The 16,871-nt window shown below is 30.5% G+C and overlaps 1 protein-coding gene across 1 annotated transcript in view; it reads right to left on the reverse strand.

The window, feature by feature from the left end:
• LOC107453408 (uncharacterized) overlaps positions 1-14,981 on the reverse strand; it is a 52,436-nt gene extending 37,455 nt beyond the window's left edge. The window contains exons 1-2 of the mRNA XM_087156750.1: positions 14,860-14,981; positions 9,040-9,319 (exon numbers count right to left, since the gene is read on the reverse strand). Coding sequence (XP_087012876.1) covers positions 9,040-9,319; positions 14,860-14,910 — 331 coding nt within the window. The 5' untranslated portion in view covers positions 14,911-14,981. The remainder of the gene's footprint in view (positions 1-9,039; positions 9,320-14,859) is intronic.
• Positions 14,982-16,871: the final 1,890 nt, after the last annotated feature.

Consider the following 16,871-nt stretch of genomic DNA (forward strand, 5'->3'; position numbering starts at 1 on the left):
ATAAAAATTAAATTATAGTAAATAAATAATGAATAAGCAAGGACTTGAATTAAGTGGTATTCACACTGCATGCGAAAACTCCAAACGCACATGCAAATGTTTCGAAACTGCATGCAAGACCGACTGCTTGTGCATGTGCGAATCGCTTTAACGTACGATCTCACATGTAAATCGCATGTAGTTAGAATGCTCCATAAAATTAAAATTTTTAAAAAACATAATTTTTTAAAAATTTCAAACTAGCATTTAGGGATCACTAAAATAATTTGTGGGCCCTGGACAAATGTCCCATCTTCTCATGTACTGATGAGGAACCAGTCAGAAAGCAGAACGAACCACGAGAAAGTCCAAGTGGAGAGGATCTGCGGATTGTTCATCTCGATGTGGAATAAAATGAACAACGGTGAACGATCATTTTCGTTAATTTAATACCTATGTCATTAAACGATGCCTCAAACAGCGGTATGAGTTCAAGAGTTCGGTAACACACATCACAATTTTATTGACCGTTGATGACCTTTCATTGAGGGCTTCATCCCTGACGATCTTTTCTAAGCTTTCAAAAAATTATTTGTACCACCGGTGGACTTGGTGTGCCGATAAGCATTTATGACCGAATGGCTTCTATATAATTGGAAATCTCTTGGACTTTACGTGTTTCGCACGGGAGGCGTAATAATAGTGTCCTTACTTTTGGAATATGATTGAGTGACCATACTTATGATTTCGTTTTTCTCCAACAGTCTGAGGCTGAGTATTTTAACTTCACAGTGAAATCCTTAATAAAGCGTTTTGGAGAAACCAGGTCTTTTTCTTCCTTTTCTTTTCTTTCCTTCCTTTTGCATTTACTTTTTTTTTTTTTTTTTACCTAAGTCAAGTCATTTTCATGAGCTGATTCAAAAACGTTTTCCTTTTTCACTTCTAGTTTAATTCATCAAACTTTAGTATCTTTTAAAAAAAATTTTATTGGTTCTGAAAAAAAAATATGTTTAAATATAGTTCAGCTTCTTATTTTCTTAGATATTTACTGCATTACGTGCAACTTTGTTTCGGATTATTATCTTGTTGAAAAACAAGATCACGCTCAGAATTTCACGTTCCTGATGGGAGAGCAAATGTACTAAATGAGAAACTTGCGCACACTCGTGTACCGCAAGGAGACCTTATTGCACACTTTGTCGAGATGTAAGTGTTCGCTGGGATAACGAAAATTAGGCGAAGGGAGCTGAAACTTAGATTTGTCCACCCAGAGATCCCTCGTTCGCTGTATTTTGGTTCAGTCTTTATATTTTCCCCAAAATACCTTTTTTCTTTTAAAAAATGTTTGAAGTGATTTCTTTATTTCCGAATACCCTAGGTTTTCAAGCTGCCGTCCTATGGAATACCGAATCGGATTTCGCAGTTCTCTCTCAACTTCCTTTTCTGTAACTTTAGATGTTTTCAAAACAAAATGGTCTGCAGCAGGAAAATTTATTATTTTGGACGATCAGTTCATTTCCTCTTCATATATTTACCCATTTGTGATCATCTTTCAATAGTTGGACACACTGATTTCCTCAGGTGCTGAGCAATTTAGCAGTCTTCTTTTCAAATGATCACTTGACTACGTGCTTATACACTTTGTTCACGCGTCGTCAATTTTTAGCATTTGAAGGTTCTTCCCTCAATTCGCAAAACTGAATGAACATTTTTCTGTCAATAAAATTGACATCGATTCATCTCTGATTTTATCAAGATGATGATTGAGCATGAGTATGAAGACGTACACGAACATTTAAATGAACATTATGAACGTGGTAGTAAACAGACGAATTATAAGGGTTTATTAAAACACCTCAAGCTGTCGTCAATTAGGTGTATCCAGAAACAAAACATGCAAATTTCAATGTCTTTTCATTCCCTCGTGTATATATATATATATATATATATATATATATATATATATATATATATATATATATATATATATATATATATATATAAGTTCAAAATGAAGAATAAAACAAAGAAAAATTATAGACATATGAAAAAAAAGGGGGTGGGAAATAATAAGTAAAAAAAAAACAATAAACAATATTTTATTTAAAAAAAAACAAAAAAAAAAAAGAAAGTGAAATGTTAATTAAAAAACCGGAAAAAAAAGCCGGAAAAAAAGATATAATCTTTTCTTCAGCCCACACGATTATATCCGCAAAACAGAGTGCTTTCTGATATTGTATCAATAAAGCCAAAGCAAAATATATTAATACAATAGTGTGAGGAGCACTCAAAAAAATTTTTTTTATAAAATAACTACGTAAAAATAGATCATAAAAAGTAAATATAACATGTAAAAGCAGATAATAAAATAAAATAAAAAGAAAAAATAAAATAAAAATAAAAAACATTAAAAAGGGGGGACTATAAAGCGAGTAGCAAAATCATAACAACTTACATGGACAGTTATTTTTCAAGAATGATTTAAAAATGTTTTCGCAGAAAGATTGCCAGATTACAAAATATGAAAACAAAAGATGAAAACAAAAGCGCAAATTGAGTGTAACAAAAGGGTTCTAAAGTGTCGTTCTTACTGCACTGCTGAAGTGATTTGTTATTCTGAGTTTTGATTTGTTAGTTACCAAGGATGGGCCCGAAATGGATGTGCACAAGGTAATATTATACTGGATAATTTTAAAAATTGATCATAAATAGTTTTAGAAGATAGATGTTTATTTAAGAAAAAATATAAAATAGAAAAGAGAAACATAAATTGCCTGCTTTGTAAATAATTTTAGCCGCGGATTTGCACGATATGGATTAGTACATAGAAAAATTATTTAAATTATCAAAGAAAAAATTTTAATAGATAATTTTTAACACGGATTTGCCCGAAATGGATTTGCACATGGAAAAATTAACAAAGAAAAAATTTTAGCAGATAATTTTAACCACGGATTTGCCCGAAATGGATTTGCACATGGAATTGTATAAATTAATAAAGAAATTTTTAGCAAACAATTTATCCACGGATTTGCCCGAAATGGATTTGCACATGGAAAAACTGTATAGATTAACAAGGGAAATTATTTAGCAAAGGAATTTTTAGTAAATAATTCTAACCACGGATTTGCCCGAAATGGATTTGCACATGGAAAGATTAACAAAGAAAAAATTTTAGTACATAATTATAGCCACGGATTTGCCCGAAATGGATTTGCACATGGAAAAATTACATAAATTAACAAAGAAATTATTTAGTAAATAATTTTGGCAATGAATTTTGGCCTGAAATGGATTTGCACATGGGAAAATCATAAAAATTAACAAAAAAAATGTTTAGAAAATATATCCACCAAAATATACGATTAATTCAATGATTTTGTTACATTAGTTGGGTATCCATTGTTTTTTATCAGATTTTGAAAGAGTTTATCGATCTGTATTTTGGATAAATAAATATTACTACATATTCTTTTAATTCTGTTCATTTCATTAAAAGTGGTATTTAAATAGATGCTCCTAGAAACATTAGAATTCCAAGTAACTAGTTTATTAATGTTAAAATTAAAATCATTTCTTTTATCGTATAAATCAACAAAGCAGATATTTTCAACTTTCATAATACCCAAATCCAAAAAATTGAAATTAATATTATCATCATGATTACGAAGTAAGATTAATTCCTCAGGGTATATATCACTCAATAAAACAGTAAAATCTTGGAAATTAAAGATAATTAAGTCATCAATATATCTAAAAACAAATTTAATACTCAGAGTAAAATTTTTTTCATAATAATGCAAAAATAAGTTAGCTAAGAGAGATGAATAATTAGATCCCTGTGGTATTCCATTAATTTGAAGAAAGATATCCCTTCCATTGTAAAGATAATTACTAAAAAGACAAAAATTAATCAGAATTTCCCAATAATCAAAATCGCAACAAAGGATATTTTTAAAATCATGGTAATAATTCAAAAGGACATCTTTTAGTTTAGAAAGGGGAATGCTATTGAAAAGATCCTGGAAGTCAAAAGTCGCAATAGAATTAATTTTATTATGTTTAATGAAATCTAAAATCGGTTGATTATTAGTGATTATCCAAGAGAAACCTTCTTTAGTAATATAGTTAATAATCTTATTTAAGTAGTTAGAGAAAATGGTGCCAGGTTTAGTTAAATAAGGTGCCAGGTTTAGTTATTTAACTAAACCTGGCACCATTTTCTCTAACTACTTAAATAAGATTATTAACTATATTACTAAAGAAGGTTTCTCTTGGATAATCACTAATAATCAACCGATTTTAGATTTCATTAAACATAATAAAATTAATTCTATTGCGACTTTTGATTTCCAGGATCTTTTCAATAGCATTCCCCTTTCTAAACTAAAAGATGTCCTTTTGAATTATTACCATGATTTTAAAAATATCCTTTGTTGCGATTTTGATTATTGGGAAATTTTGATTAATTTTTGTCTTTTTAGTAATTATCTTTACAATGGAAGGGATATCTTTCTTCAAATTAATGGAATACCACAGGGATCTAATTATTCATCTCTCTTAGCTAACTTATTTTTGAATTATTATGAAAAAAATTTTACTCTGAGTATTAAATTTGTTTTTAGATATATTGATGACTTAATTATCTTTAATTTCCAAGATTTTACTGTTTTATTGAGTGATATATGAGTCGCTCAGAAGCCAATGCGGTTAAGTCCAAAACACAACAATTGAGAAAATTAATGTTTTTTGATACATTAGTTTTTGAACTTCCTGGTTTATTAATTTAATTAGAAAAGTGTATAAACTCTTTTTTCGAGGTGTAAACTCTGCGAAAAAACAAGATATGTACAGGATGTGTAAATAAAAACGTAAGTATTTATTGAAATAATGACAGCATCTTAAAAATTTTAGGACTTATACCTTTTGGCAGTTGAAAAAGATAGGAAATTTATGTCTTCTAGTATAAACGAACTTCGATTTTTCTCAATCATCGCTAGATACAAAGACTAATAGACAATAAACTGTTGGATTATTTCAAAAATTGTTTTTTACTTCAAAGCTAAAGTGGCACTTCTCTTTGTTTTAGGAAATGAAAAAAAATTTAAAAAAAATAAAAAATACCACATTTTAAAAAAATACTACGAAAAATACCATACCCCTTTTTTTGGTGAAAAAATACTACCGTAGTATTAAAAATACTACGTTTGGCAACCCTGGTTACTATGAATTTCTTGTTTTTCAGTGTTACCAACAAATATCGAAAGAAGAAGAAGAATTTAATTTTTATTTCAAAGTTTATGTAAAAAAATATTGATAAAAGGTGGACTTATTCACAATGGCTTCTGAAATTAGTATATAATATATTCAGAAGCTATTAAAAAAATTGCTGTCTAACCTAGAAAAAAGTAACCAACGAGTAAATCCTTTAATAACTAAGAAGATTATTATTTATTTCATCAAAATTTCCAAAAATCAGAAAATATCAAAAAATGGATGGTCGCATTGGCTTCTGAGCGGCTCATATACCCTGAGGAATTAATCTTACTTCGTAATCATGATGATAATATTAATTTCAATTTTTTGGATTTGGGTATTATGAAAGTTGAAAATATCTGCTTTGTTGATTTATACGATAAAAGAAATGATTTTAATTTTAATATTAATAAACTAGTTACTTGGAATTCTAATGTTTCTAGGAGCATCTATTTAAATACCACTTTTAATGAAATGAACAGAATTAAAAGAATATGTAGTAATATTTATTTATCCAAAATACAAATCGATAAACTCTTTCAAAATCTGATAAAAAACAATGGATACCCAACTAATGTAACAAAATCATTGAATTAATCGTATATTTTGGTGGATATATTTTCTAAACATTTTTTTTTTTAATTTTTATGATTTTCCCATGTGCAAATCCATTTCAGGCCAAAATTCATTGCCAAAATTATTTACTAAATAATTTCTTTGTTAATTTATGTAATTTTTCCATGTGCAAATCCATTTCGGGCAAATCCGTGGCTATAATTATGTACTAAAATTTTTTCTTTGTTAATCTTTCCATGTGCAAATCCATTTCGGGCAAATCCGTGGCTATAATTATGTACTAAAATTTTTTCTTTGTTAATCTTTCCATGTGCAAATCCATTTCGGGCAAATCCGTGGTTAGAATTATTTACTAAAAATTCCTTTGCTAAATAATTTCCCTTGTTAATCTATACAGTTTTTCCATGTGCAAATCCATTTAGGGCAAATCCGTGGATAAATTGTTTGCTAAAAATTTCTTTATTAATTTATACAATTCCATGTGCAAATCCATTTCGGGCAAATCCGTGGCTAAAATTATCTGCTAAAATTTTTTCTTTGTTAATTTTTCCATGTGCAAATCCATTTCGGGCAAATCCGTGTTAAAAATTATCTATTAAAATTTTTTCTTTGATAATTTAAATAATTTTTCTATGTACTAATCCATATCGTGCAAATCCGCGGCTAAAATTATTTACAAAGCAGGCAATTTATGTTTCTCTTTTCTATTTTATATTTTTTCTTAAATAAACATCTATCTTCTAAAACTATTTATGATCAATTTTTAAAATTATCCAGTATAATATTACCTTGTGCACATCCATTTCGGGCCCATCCTTGGTAACTAACAAATCAAAACTCAGAATAACAAATCACTTCAGCAGTGCAGTAAGAACGACACTTTAGAACCCTTTTGTTACACTCAATTTGCGCTTTTGTTTTCATCTTTTGTTTTCATATTTTGTAATCTGGCAATCTTTCTGCGAAAACATTTTTAAATCATTCTTGAAAAATAACTGTCCATGTAAGTTGTTATGATTTTGCTACTCGCTTTATAGTCCCCCCTTTTTAATGTTTTTTATTTTTATTTTATTTTTTCTTTTTATTTTATTTTATTATCTGCTTTTACATGTTATATTTACTTTTTATGATCTATTTTTACGTAGTTATTTTATAAAAAAAAATTTTTTGAGTGCTCCTCACACTATTGTATTAATATATTTTGCTTTGGCTTTATTGATACAATATCAGAAAGCACTCTGTTTTGCGGATATAATCGTGTGGGCTGAAGAAAAGATTATATCTTTTTTTTCCGGTTTTTTAATTAACATTTCACTTTTTTTTTTTGTTTTTTTTTTAAAATAAAATCTTGTTTGTTGTTTTTTTTTTTACTTATTATTTCCCACCCCCTTTTTTTTCATATGTTTATAATTTTTCTTTGTTTTATTCTTCATTTTGAACTTATCTAATGAGTGCTGTTTACTTGCAGCTTAAGCGCAATAAATGATACTTATTGTTTTTCTTAACTTTCTTAGTGTTTTCTTGTATTTATTTATTTATTATTTATATATATATATATATATATATATATATATATATATATATATATATATATATATATATATATATATATATATATATATATATATATATATATATATATATATATATATATATATATATATATATATATATATATATATATATATATATATATATGTATATACACTATCTAGCCATTAATGACCGGACACCCCTTGAAAGGCAGGTGGACTCGTCCTGGCGGAATAAATACGCAACCTGTGGTGGGGGAAAGACCATTCGCTAGCAGGCGACGGCCATACGAGCGTTAACAGTGAAAATGAGTGGACGGCGAGAGCTGAATGAGGCGGAAAAGGACATGATCATAGGCTCCCACAGATTTGGTCATTCCATACGTGCCATCTCCGACAAGTTTCAGATACATCGGTCAGCAGTTGGTGACGTCGTGTTTAAATGGGAACGAGGGGGAGTGATAAAACCGCAGTAACGACCCGGCAAGTCCAAAATAATGTCCGACAGGGATCGACGATCTCTTCGACGTGTAGTGAAGGCAAACCGACAAATGTAGTTGAACACTGTCGCTACCAGCATCCAGGCTGCATCTGGCAGTGTTGTCAGCACACGTACCATTCGTCGGGAGCTGATTGCGTAAGGATTCCATGGACGAGCAGCAGCACCTAAGTCAAACATCTCTCCATCAAACGCCCGCCACCGATTTCAGTGTTGCAGAGCACGTCGCCAGTGGACAGTAGAGCAATGGAAAAGCGTTATGTGGAGTGATGAGTAACACTACATGTTGTGGCACTCTGATGGACGGGTGTGGACCTGGCGAATGCCCGGAGAACGGTACCTACAGGAGTGCATTGTCACCACTGTGAAGTTCGGCGGTGGAGGAATTATGGTGTGGTCCTGTTTCTCATGGTTTTGCCTTGAACCCTTGGTGTTAGTGTGTGGAACCCTGAACGCAGAAGGGTATAGAGACATCCTGGACAATTTGACTCTTCCCACCCTGTGGCAACAGTTCGGTAATGGCCCGTTTGTGTTTCAATACAATAGCGCTTGCCATTCATAAAGCACATGCCATCACGGACTGGTTTGATGAAATGGGGGTGCAAGAGCTTGACTGGCCATCCCAAAGTCCCGACATCAATCCAATTGAGCATCTCTGGGATGAGTTGGAGCTCCGGTTGAGGGCCAGACTACAACGCCTCAAAACCATCACTCAACTCTTCGCTATGTTACAGGAGGAATGGCGGGCAATACCTGCCGCCGTGTACCAACACCTAGTGGATAGCCTTCCTAGAAGGGTTAAAGCTGTGATTCGGGCGCGTAGCGGCCCTACGCCCTACTAACTTGATACTAGCAACTCATGTATCCGAAATGAGAGGTGTCCGCTCATTAATGACCAGATAGTGTATATATATATATATATATATATATATATATATATATATATATATATATATATATATATATATATATATATATATATATATATATATATATATATATATATATATATATATATATATATATATATATATATATATATATATATATATATATATATATATATGAACGGTACTATTTTAAAGCGTAGCAGTTAAATTAAATTTTAATTAAAAATGTTGAACTATCATAGCAAATAAAATAATGGTTCAACCAATAAAATAATTGATTGAACACCCTTGAGTAATAATCTAATACCTGTGACATTGAATAAAGTATCAGCAGAAGCCACCCGATGCTGCGTGGGATGAATCAGGTGGGCGTAAACTCGTACAGCATGGATGCCGGGTTTCTTTGTAAAAATGAATGATGCCGTCGCTGTCTCGTTTCCAGTGACCTCATCTACATTCCCAGTGTCGCTCTCAAACTCGAAAAGATAACTATGGCCAGAACAGGTCATTCTAGCGTATATAGTGACTGGAACATCTAAAGTCACTGGACCATCATTACTGACATTCAACTGGCACTCGTCTTCTGCCTTTAAAGAGAGAAGTAAGAGTTTTGTTTTTGTAGTTATCTTGAATAAACTTTAAACATACTAGAAAGTATGATCAACCATCTAATAGAAGTCAACATTCGACTAGGACTAAAACTGAACTTAAAATCTCGAGTCGTCTTAACTGAACTTAAAGCGTAGAAAAAAATCAACGTCAAATGAGTAGAATTCGAAGATTTTCTTTGACTTAAAAATGGATATCAACATCAAGTATGACTGAAGAATCTTTCTTTTTTCAAAAATAGCCTCTTATATATTATGAAGAAGGAGGGTGAATATTGCACGTCACTTACTTATGGATTCACTTCCACCGAAAATACTCCTTATGTGCTAAGCTAAAATAAGCATTGAGAGCATTCGATGCCATGGCGAAATTGTCTGGAAGAACAGACGAATTCACAAATAACGTTTTCGTGATATCATAAATCGAAGGTAATGAGTATTAATGGACATGTTCTCGGAATTAGCCTTTCCACTATGTTGACACACCTAATATTTCAAATGAGAATTGCAGGTATACACAAAGAAAAAACAAACAAAAGGCAATATATTGTAGGGTAAGTCGGGGAAAGAACTTTGAAGCATATTAGAATTTCGAATGTATAAATTCCTAAGCAGAACGTTGCTAACAGTACTATACATTGTTTTTTCGCTTTTCTTTTCAACTCATTTTTCACGTCTACTATTTATGAGACTACCTTTCCATGATCGAATGTTTCTTGTATCAAACGACGCGGCCACGATGAACAATGAAGGTAGATCAAGCTCTGCCATTGGATGGTTTTCTCAGGAAACTATTGAGGTCAGTCATCCATTAAGAATATATAATAATCCATGATAGAATGTTTCTTGTAACTTATTAATATAATATTTATTTTTGAATTCATCATATTGAATTAAAGCTCCCATTTTCGCTCAATTTCTGTTGTTAGAAGCTCTTTAAGACCATTTTTATGATCTTAATTGCTAGTCTAGAAATTAAGGAATTTATTATTTAAGAATCAACTATATAGTCCATTCAAATTATTATGAATGGTTACAAAATATAGGGTAGTTTCAAATTTTTAACATGTTGTCTGAGAAGGTTCTGATTTCACAGCTTGAAAAAAAAACGTTTTGATTATTTCTTATTCTTTTCTTCAAAAATCACTCAAAGTATTGGTGTTACAAAAAATTGTAAATTGCGGTTTTTACTTAACTGAAATATGTACAATTTGAGACCAATGTAAAGTTTGTAGCTGTAATACTTCTTGAAATAGAGCTCTTTGAATTTTAGCATTTTTACAAAAAGCATGAAAGTTTTTTAGTTTTAGTAAATTATTACTTGATATCAACTGAAAAGTAAATATTATATGATGTAGAAGCAATAAATATTTGAAAATATACTCTAAAATAGAATGGGTGGAATATTTTTAGAATTGGGATTAAAAATATTTTTAAAACCATACATATATACATTATACAACTTATATTAATATTGTATTCTCATCGAATAACATTACATTGGTTCTAATCATTCACAATGAAGATCCTCTCTCGACATCTTTTTTATTCAAAATAATTTGCATTGTTATTTCCGTAAGCTTGTTTATTGCAATATATAGAATAGTGTAAACTTTATTTTCTGTATCCGTTCCAACTATCCTTTTTTACAAGTTTATGAGAAATATTGTAGAAGTGAGTTCGTTCACTATCAGCTTTTCCGAAGACGAGGCCTGATGAAGATCCCGATTCAAGGGTTCTTTCTTAATGGGGACCAAACATGTCTGCAACTGGTTGTGGCTTCTCAAGAAATGTAATTTGTCAACGTTTGTTGATGGCAATCTTGCTAAAGTGAAAAGAGTTTAAGCAAGATCTATTATAAATTTGAACTACCACATTTCATCAAGGTTTTGAGTAGTCAGATAAACTTCATTTAACGAAACTAGGATATTTTACTCTGTTGCTTGGAGAATAAGGAATGATGCTGTTTAATCTGAAGTTTTCTATACTGCACAAATAATCTGATTAATTAGTTTTACCAAGGACAAGCAACCTTGCCGCACACACTGATAGTATGAATAAGCATAATGCAAATTACATTGTTGAATTTGTAATTGGTTTAGCAATGTGACCTCATCCTGTACTTCTGGAAAAAATGTTATCGTATGTTGGTGACAATGCTGTGAGAAGGTTAATGTCCGCACCAACTACAAGTACAGAGTTATACCCAGAAGCTACAGAAATGGCAGTTGTGCCTATCATTAGGCCAGCATCTGCCTCTTGCATCTTCTTGAGCAGTCTTCTGATTACTTTCATTTGTAAGAAAATGTTTTCTTTAGTTTATAACACCGTTTCTTCTTCAAGCATAATTTCAGGAAGAAAATGAGATAGATTCATTCCCAATTTTCAGTAACACCCTCTTTCTCGTTATATTTATGCAAAAAATGAATGCCTCTCTGAAGAAGATGTCTTTTCACAATTTTTCGCAGCAAGTAATCGACCAGAACACAGTGGGGGTTCTTCAGGTATGACATTCTCTGTACATGATGATGAATATAATTAAGATTTTTTTGAACTAAAGTGACTGGCTGCTTTGCTAAGTGAGTCCGACTTAGGATGTATTCTTCGTAACTTTTGTTAACTATTACACTAATTCCATCGCAACAAATTATGCAACTGTCAAGGAATGCAGCTATTTATCTCCTCTACATTTATCATTATGAAACACGTTGTCATAGTATTCCCCTATTAGTTGTTATCGAACCTATCAAAAATTAGAAATTTTCTAGCGTTTTGTATAATAACTTGGAACTTCAAGGAGCTTTATCTTGAAGAAATATTGCTACTACAATCCTCCTATTTGATCCAAGATTATAGATAATTCAGTTAAGTAAAATATTTTCAAATATTTTTTGTAACACCAATACTTTGGGGAGTATTTCGAAAAAAATCGGTGACAATTCAGGGATTTTTTCAACATGGCTCTGCGCGCAGAGCTCGGGGAAACTGGAAAACGTGAATTTTTATCACATTACCTTGTCAGACTACAGATTAAAAAATCGAGCTTAATTTATTTATAAATGCTGTTAGATTACAGAACTATTTAATTATCCTTAAAACAAAAACATAGAATTTTAATTATTATAATATTTCATTGTTTAGAAAAAAAATTAAATTAGTTTAAAATAAAAAAGCAAATTACATAAAAAAAATAAAACTTTCGTTTCATTTTATTTAAAGATAATTATCTTTCCTCATTTCAGTTCAGATATTAAGCTTAGGTAATTAGCTTTGAACTGAAATTATTCAATTTATAATGCTGAAACTAAAATTTAAATTGTAAGTACTATTTAAACTGTGAATTTTATTGAGGATGTTTATTTTGAAATAAATTAAAGCAGTTAAAGAAAAATGCAGTAGTAGTTTATTTACTGGAACTATACAATGGGCTTTTGACGGTAAGCATTCCCAGCTTCCTGAGGTAGATTTTCGATTTTGATCCTCTAAAGAAAATATAGATTTTTTTTTAATGTCCTTCTTTTTCAGATTAGTTGAGTTACCCTTCACATACGCACTTTTTAAAAGTGAAGAATAATAGTAGTGACCACATTTATTGTTGTATTCATATAACTAATTGATGTTATCCAATTCGGATGTGGAGATTTTAAATTTGAAATTAATTTGGTTCGGAAAGCTAAAATTTTTCTGCTTAGTTTATTTTTTGTGTGAGATTATAAAGAATGTATAGGTTAATGTTCATAGATGTACACTTGTCAGCTCCTATGAAAATAACACGTGAGATTAAATACCTGTGACCTTGACGTATCGTATCATAAACAGAGATGTAACATCGCCTTCTTCCTACCACTTCATAAGCAGCATAAAATTGTATAAAAATAGACTGAAATATTCGATTAGGATAGATTAACATCCATTTTTGGATTACCAGGCAACTGCATACCGGGTAGTTGCACTTAACCTTAAAAAACACTAGCGTAGGAAATACCGGGCACTGGTGCTTAATTTTTTTTTTAAGAAAAAGCAGTGATGGGAATACTGGGCAATATCACTTAACTTTAAAAAATATCAGTGTAAGGAATATCGTCAATGGCACTTAACTTAAAATAAAAATCATTGTAGGAAGCAGTGGGCTAAGATTTGTAATTTTACAATAGGGCATAGAAACTGACTATTATTCCCACATCTACCCGGTATTCTCAACACTGATTATCGATCTTAATCGTATATTAAATTATCGAATAAATATTTAAATTAATATCAAACCACATTTAACATTCGTTTCAGACATTTATCGAACCGATTATGTGATAGCTGACATTCATCGGTGAAAGTCGACACTCACCAATTTTGGTCTTTCACAGTGACATATATAGCATCGAAATTTTGTTTCAGGTGCATTTTTTTTCTGGCCAATCTGTGAATCATTCCTTTTATATCATAAAAATTTTGACTGGAAGTAATAATCCTTTTTAAGACATTTTTTTCTTTGTATGATCACTTTGAGGAACTAAATATACAAAAATTATTAAGTCTGAAATTTTAAAATGAAAATGGGACATAGATTCTAAATGTTTTTTTACGCTATAAAAATAATTAAATGTATGATCATTATACTTTAAAAGGAAATTATTCTACAAAAATTGGTAATTTGCTTAGTCAAAAATAGAAAATATAAACTATACTACTTATTCACTTATAATGATTGCAAAATATATAAAATTAAGACAAGTAATCTCACCGTGTTTAAGAATCAGTAAGTTTTTATCATTAAATGAAATAAAAAGTAGTTTGCTTTTTAATATAAATAAAAATGCAAATTAAATTGCAAAAAGAAGAAAAAAATTAATAGTCGTTCTAAGATTCTCTTTTAATTCATTAAATTTTTAAAATAAAATTACGACTTTAAAAAAATAAAAAGTATTTCACTAAAGAGCATACTCATCCTAACTAACATATCAAAAGTAATTCTTAATTAATAATGCACATCACAAAAGATGCGAAAAAAATGACTAGCTCAAATTACTGACTTTTTAAATATCAGTCATTTTTCAATTTTTATTTTGTTCCCTTGTAATTTAGTAAAATAATTTAGTAATTTAGTAAAAACGTTTCTTAGAAATACAGTAATATTTTGTAAGATAAATTCTCAAAAAAGACAAAATTTTTCGTAAAACTGAAACTAGTGTGATTTTAGAAAAGTTAGCTGTAATAAGTAAATTTCATTTGAAAAGTAAGTGAACACCTAAAATGCCATAAATTTTTCAGAAAAAGTCTTTTTGTAAACATTTTCATTCAGTTTCAATCCGCATTAATGATACACTTTTGAACTTAAAGAGCCTTCTCTATAAAAATATTTTATTGCCTCTCTCGCCTAAATGAAGAAAATGTTGAATTTGACAATATTGATAATTTTCTTATTGAGTTAAAAATAATGTACCTGTCTCCACTCAACTTAATACCTCCTCTAAAAAGATTTCCTAAATACTGTTTTAGAGCAATTTCCATTATTTTTTACATACCTTACTGAAAGAAATCACATTCAGGAAGACAACACACGAGTAAAATAACATTTTCTGTCTTCGCCATGATTTTCTGGCCGCACCTGACAAAGTTTTTTCACCTGTTGTTGCTGCTTCTGCAGCTGCCGCATATTATCTCTTTTTTCCCTCGTTAATTCCCTTTTCTTCAGAAAATAGTACCTACATGACTTTTAAATGCTTGCGAATGCACTATTTTTCCATTGTAATGCAAAATATTGTAATAATTTCCAAATAAAAATTTTTTGTTAGCGAGTGTACATTTTTACGTATAACAAATATCGCTTTAAAGTTATATCAGTTATCTCCATAACGAATGAAATGCATGCTAGCCATGCCTTCATTTGAATTATTCTGGTTCTTTTAAAAAAAATTTATTTACATAATTACTGACTAAAAAGAAATAGCTTATACAAAATTTTAATTTTTTTTTCAATAATGTCCATGTATTTTACAGACTTGAATTCATTCCATCCTGAAGACAAGGGTTTGTGTTAAACCTCTTATGACAACTTTAAATAATTTCATGAGAACGGTTCTTGCTCAAGAATTTCTTGAGAATAAAGCTTAAGAAAGGCATCGAAAATAAAGGTATCTTATTTGGCACACCACACTGCTTGAAAAACAAACAAATGCAGCATTCTTTCCTTAGCATCTATGCCCAAAATTAGCTGCCATTGTAAAGGGTCTTACCTTGTCGAACGTAGCCCCTTTACTAAATCTAGACAACACTTTCAATGACTATTAATGCAGTCATTCAAAAGTTGCGACTGTATCTGACTTCAGTAGATACTTTTTTAAAGTTTTAGTCCCTTCTAATTTGGAAAAACTTCAGTTGGTTAGTTCTCGGATGTGAGATTGTTGAGTGTGCTGACAGTACGTAAGCTTAAAAATGAGATGAATGATGTTTAAGACTTCGTGCGCGATATTCCCCTAAGCTTCTTATTTTGAAATTTTTAGGACGGAGTTTCTAATTCTTTTAACAAGCCTATAGCAAACCTATCTACCGATAGCAAATATATTAAAATCACAATTTTTTCCCCTTCTTTTTCCACTGGTTTCAGAACTTTGCTCTAAGTCTCGGAAGTGATAAAGTAGAAAAAATCATGCCAATTTTAGCTTTTATAGTTTAAATTAAAAACTTTACGAGCATTCCAAATTACGAAAGCTAAAAATAGCATATATCTAAAAAGGCAGAAATGAAAAAAAAAATGCGAAAATTGAATAATGGTTTTTTGACATCAAAAGTTGATTTTTGTCATGACAAACGTCGAGGCTGTTAAAAACTATCCAAAAACTAGGATGATACTTAAAAGACAATAATGTCTTAATTGTTTTTAAATAGTATATTGAACTCTTAAACTAATATAAATAATAAATATATTAAGAATAATTGCAATTTGAAGTAGAATAAAGCTATAAGTTAATTATTATTTAATAACTATACTTAATAACTATTATACTAAATAACAATTATACTTAATAACTATTAACTCTGTAATAGATAAAAATGGTCAGGTTTTTTTCCAATGACAAAGCTGCAGCAGATGGCCTTGAAGCCTACTACCAGGAAACTAACAAGTTGGATTTTACAAGGGAGAATAAACCTGTTTTGAGAAAAGCTAAAAACATCATTCATGGCTGTCGAAGCTTCGATTTGGGTAACTGAGACTTATCTAAAAACTTCTCACTGCAGGAATTACTCCTTGCAATGGTCCTTCTTGACCTGACAAAACCTCCTGGCCCAGATGGAATCTTTGACCAAATGCTGGAAAATATCGGCTACCAAGGAAAGCAGAGGCTATTAGATATTATCAATCTCTCTTAGAAAACTGGACGCCTTCCATATGACCGGAAAAGGGCCACTGTAATCTCCATAAAGAAAACTGGCAAAATACTTGGGGCCGTATGGATTTCAAACCGATTGCACTGACTAGCACAGTTTGCAAAATTATGGACAAAAATGATCTTGAATAGAATGCAATACTTTCTGG

This window comes from Parasteatoda tepidariorum, chromosome 2 (assembly GCF_982258835.1).
Source record: "Parasteatoda tepidariorum strain Cologne lab strain chromosome 2, Ptep-v5.0, whole genome shotgun sequence".
NCBI lineage: Eukaryota > Metazoa > Arthropoda > Arachnida > Araneae > Theridiidae > Parasteatoda > Parasteatoda tepidariorum.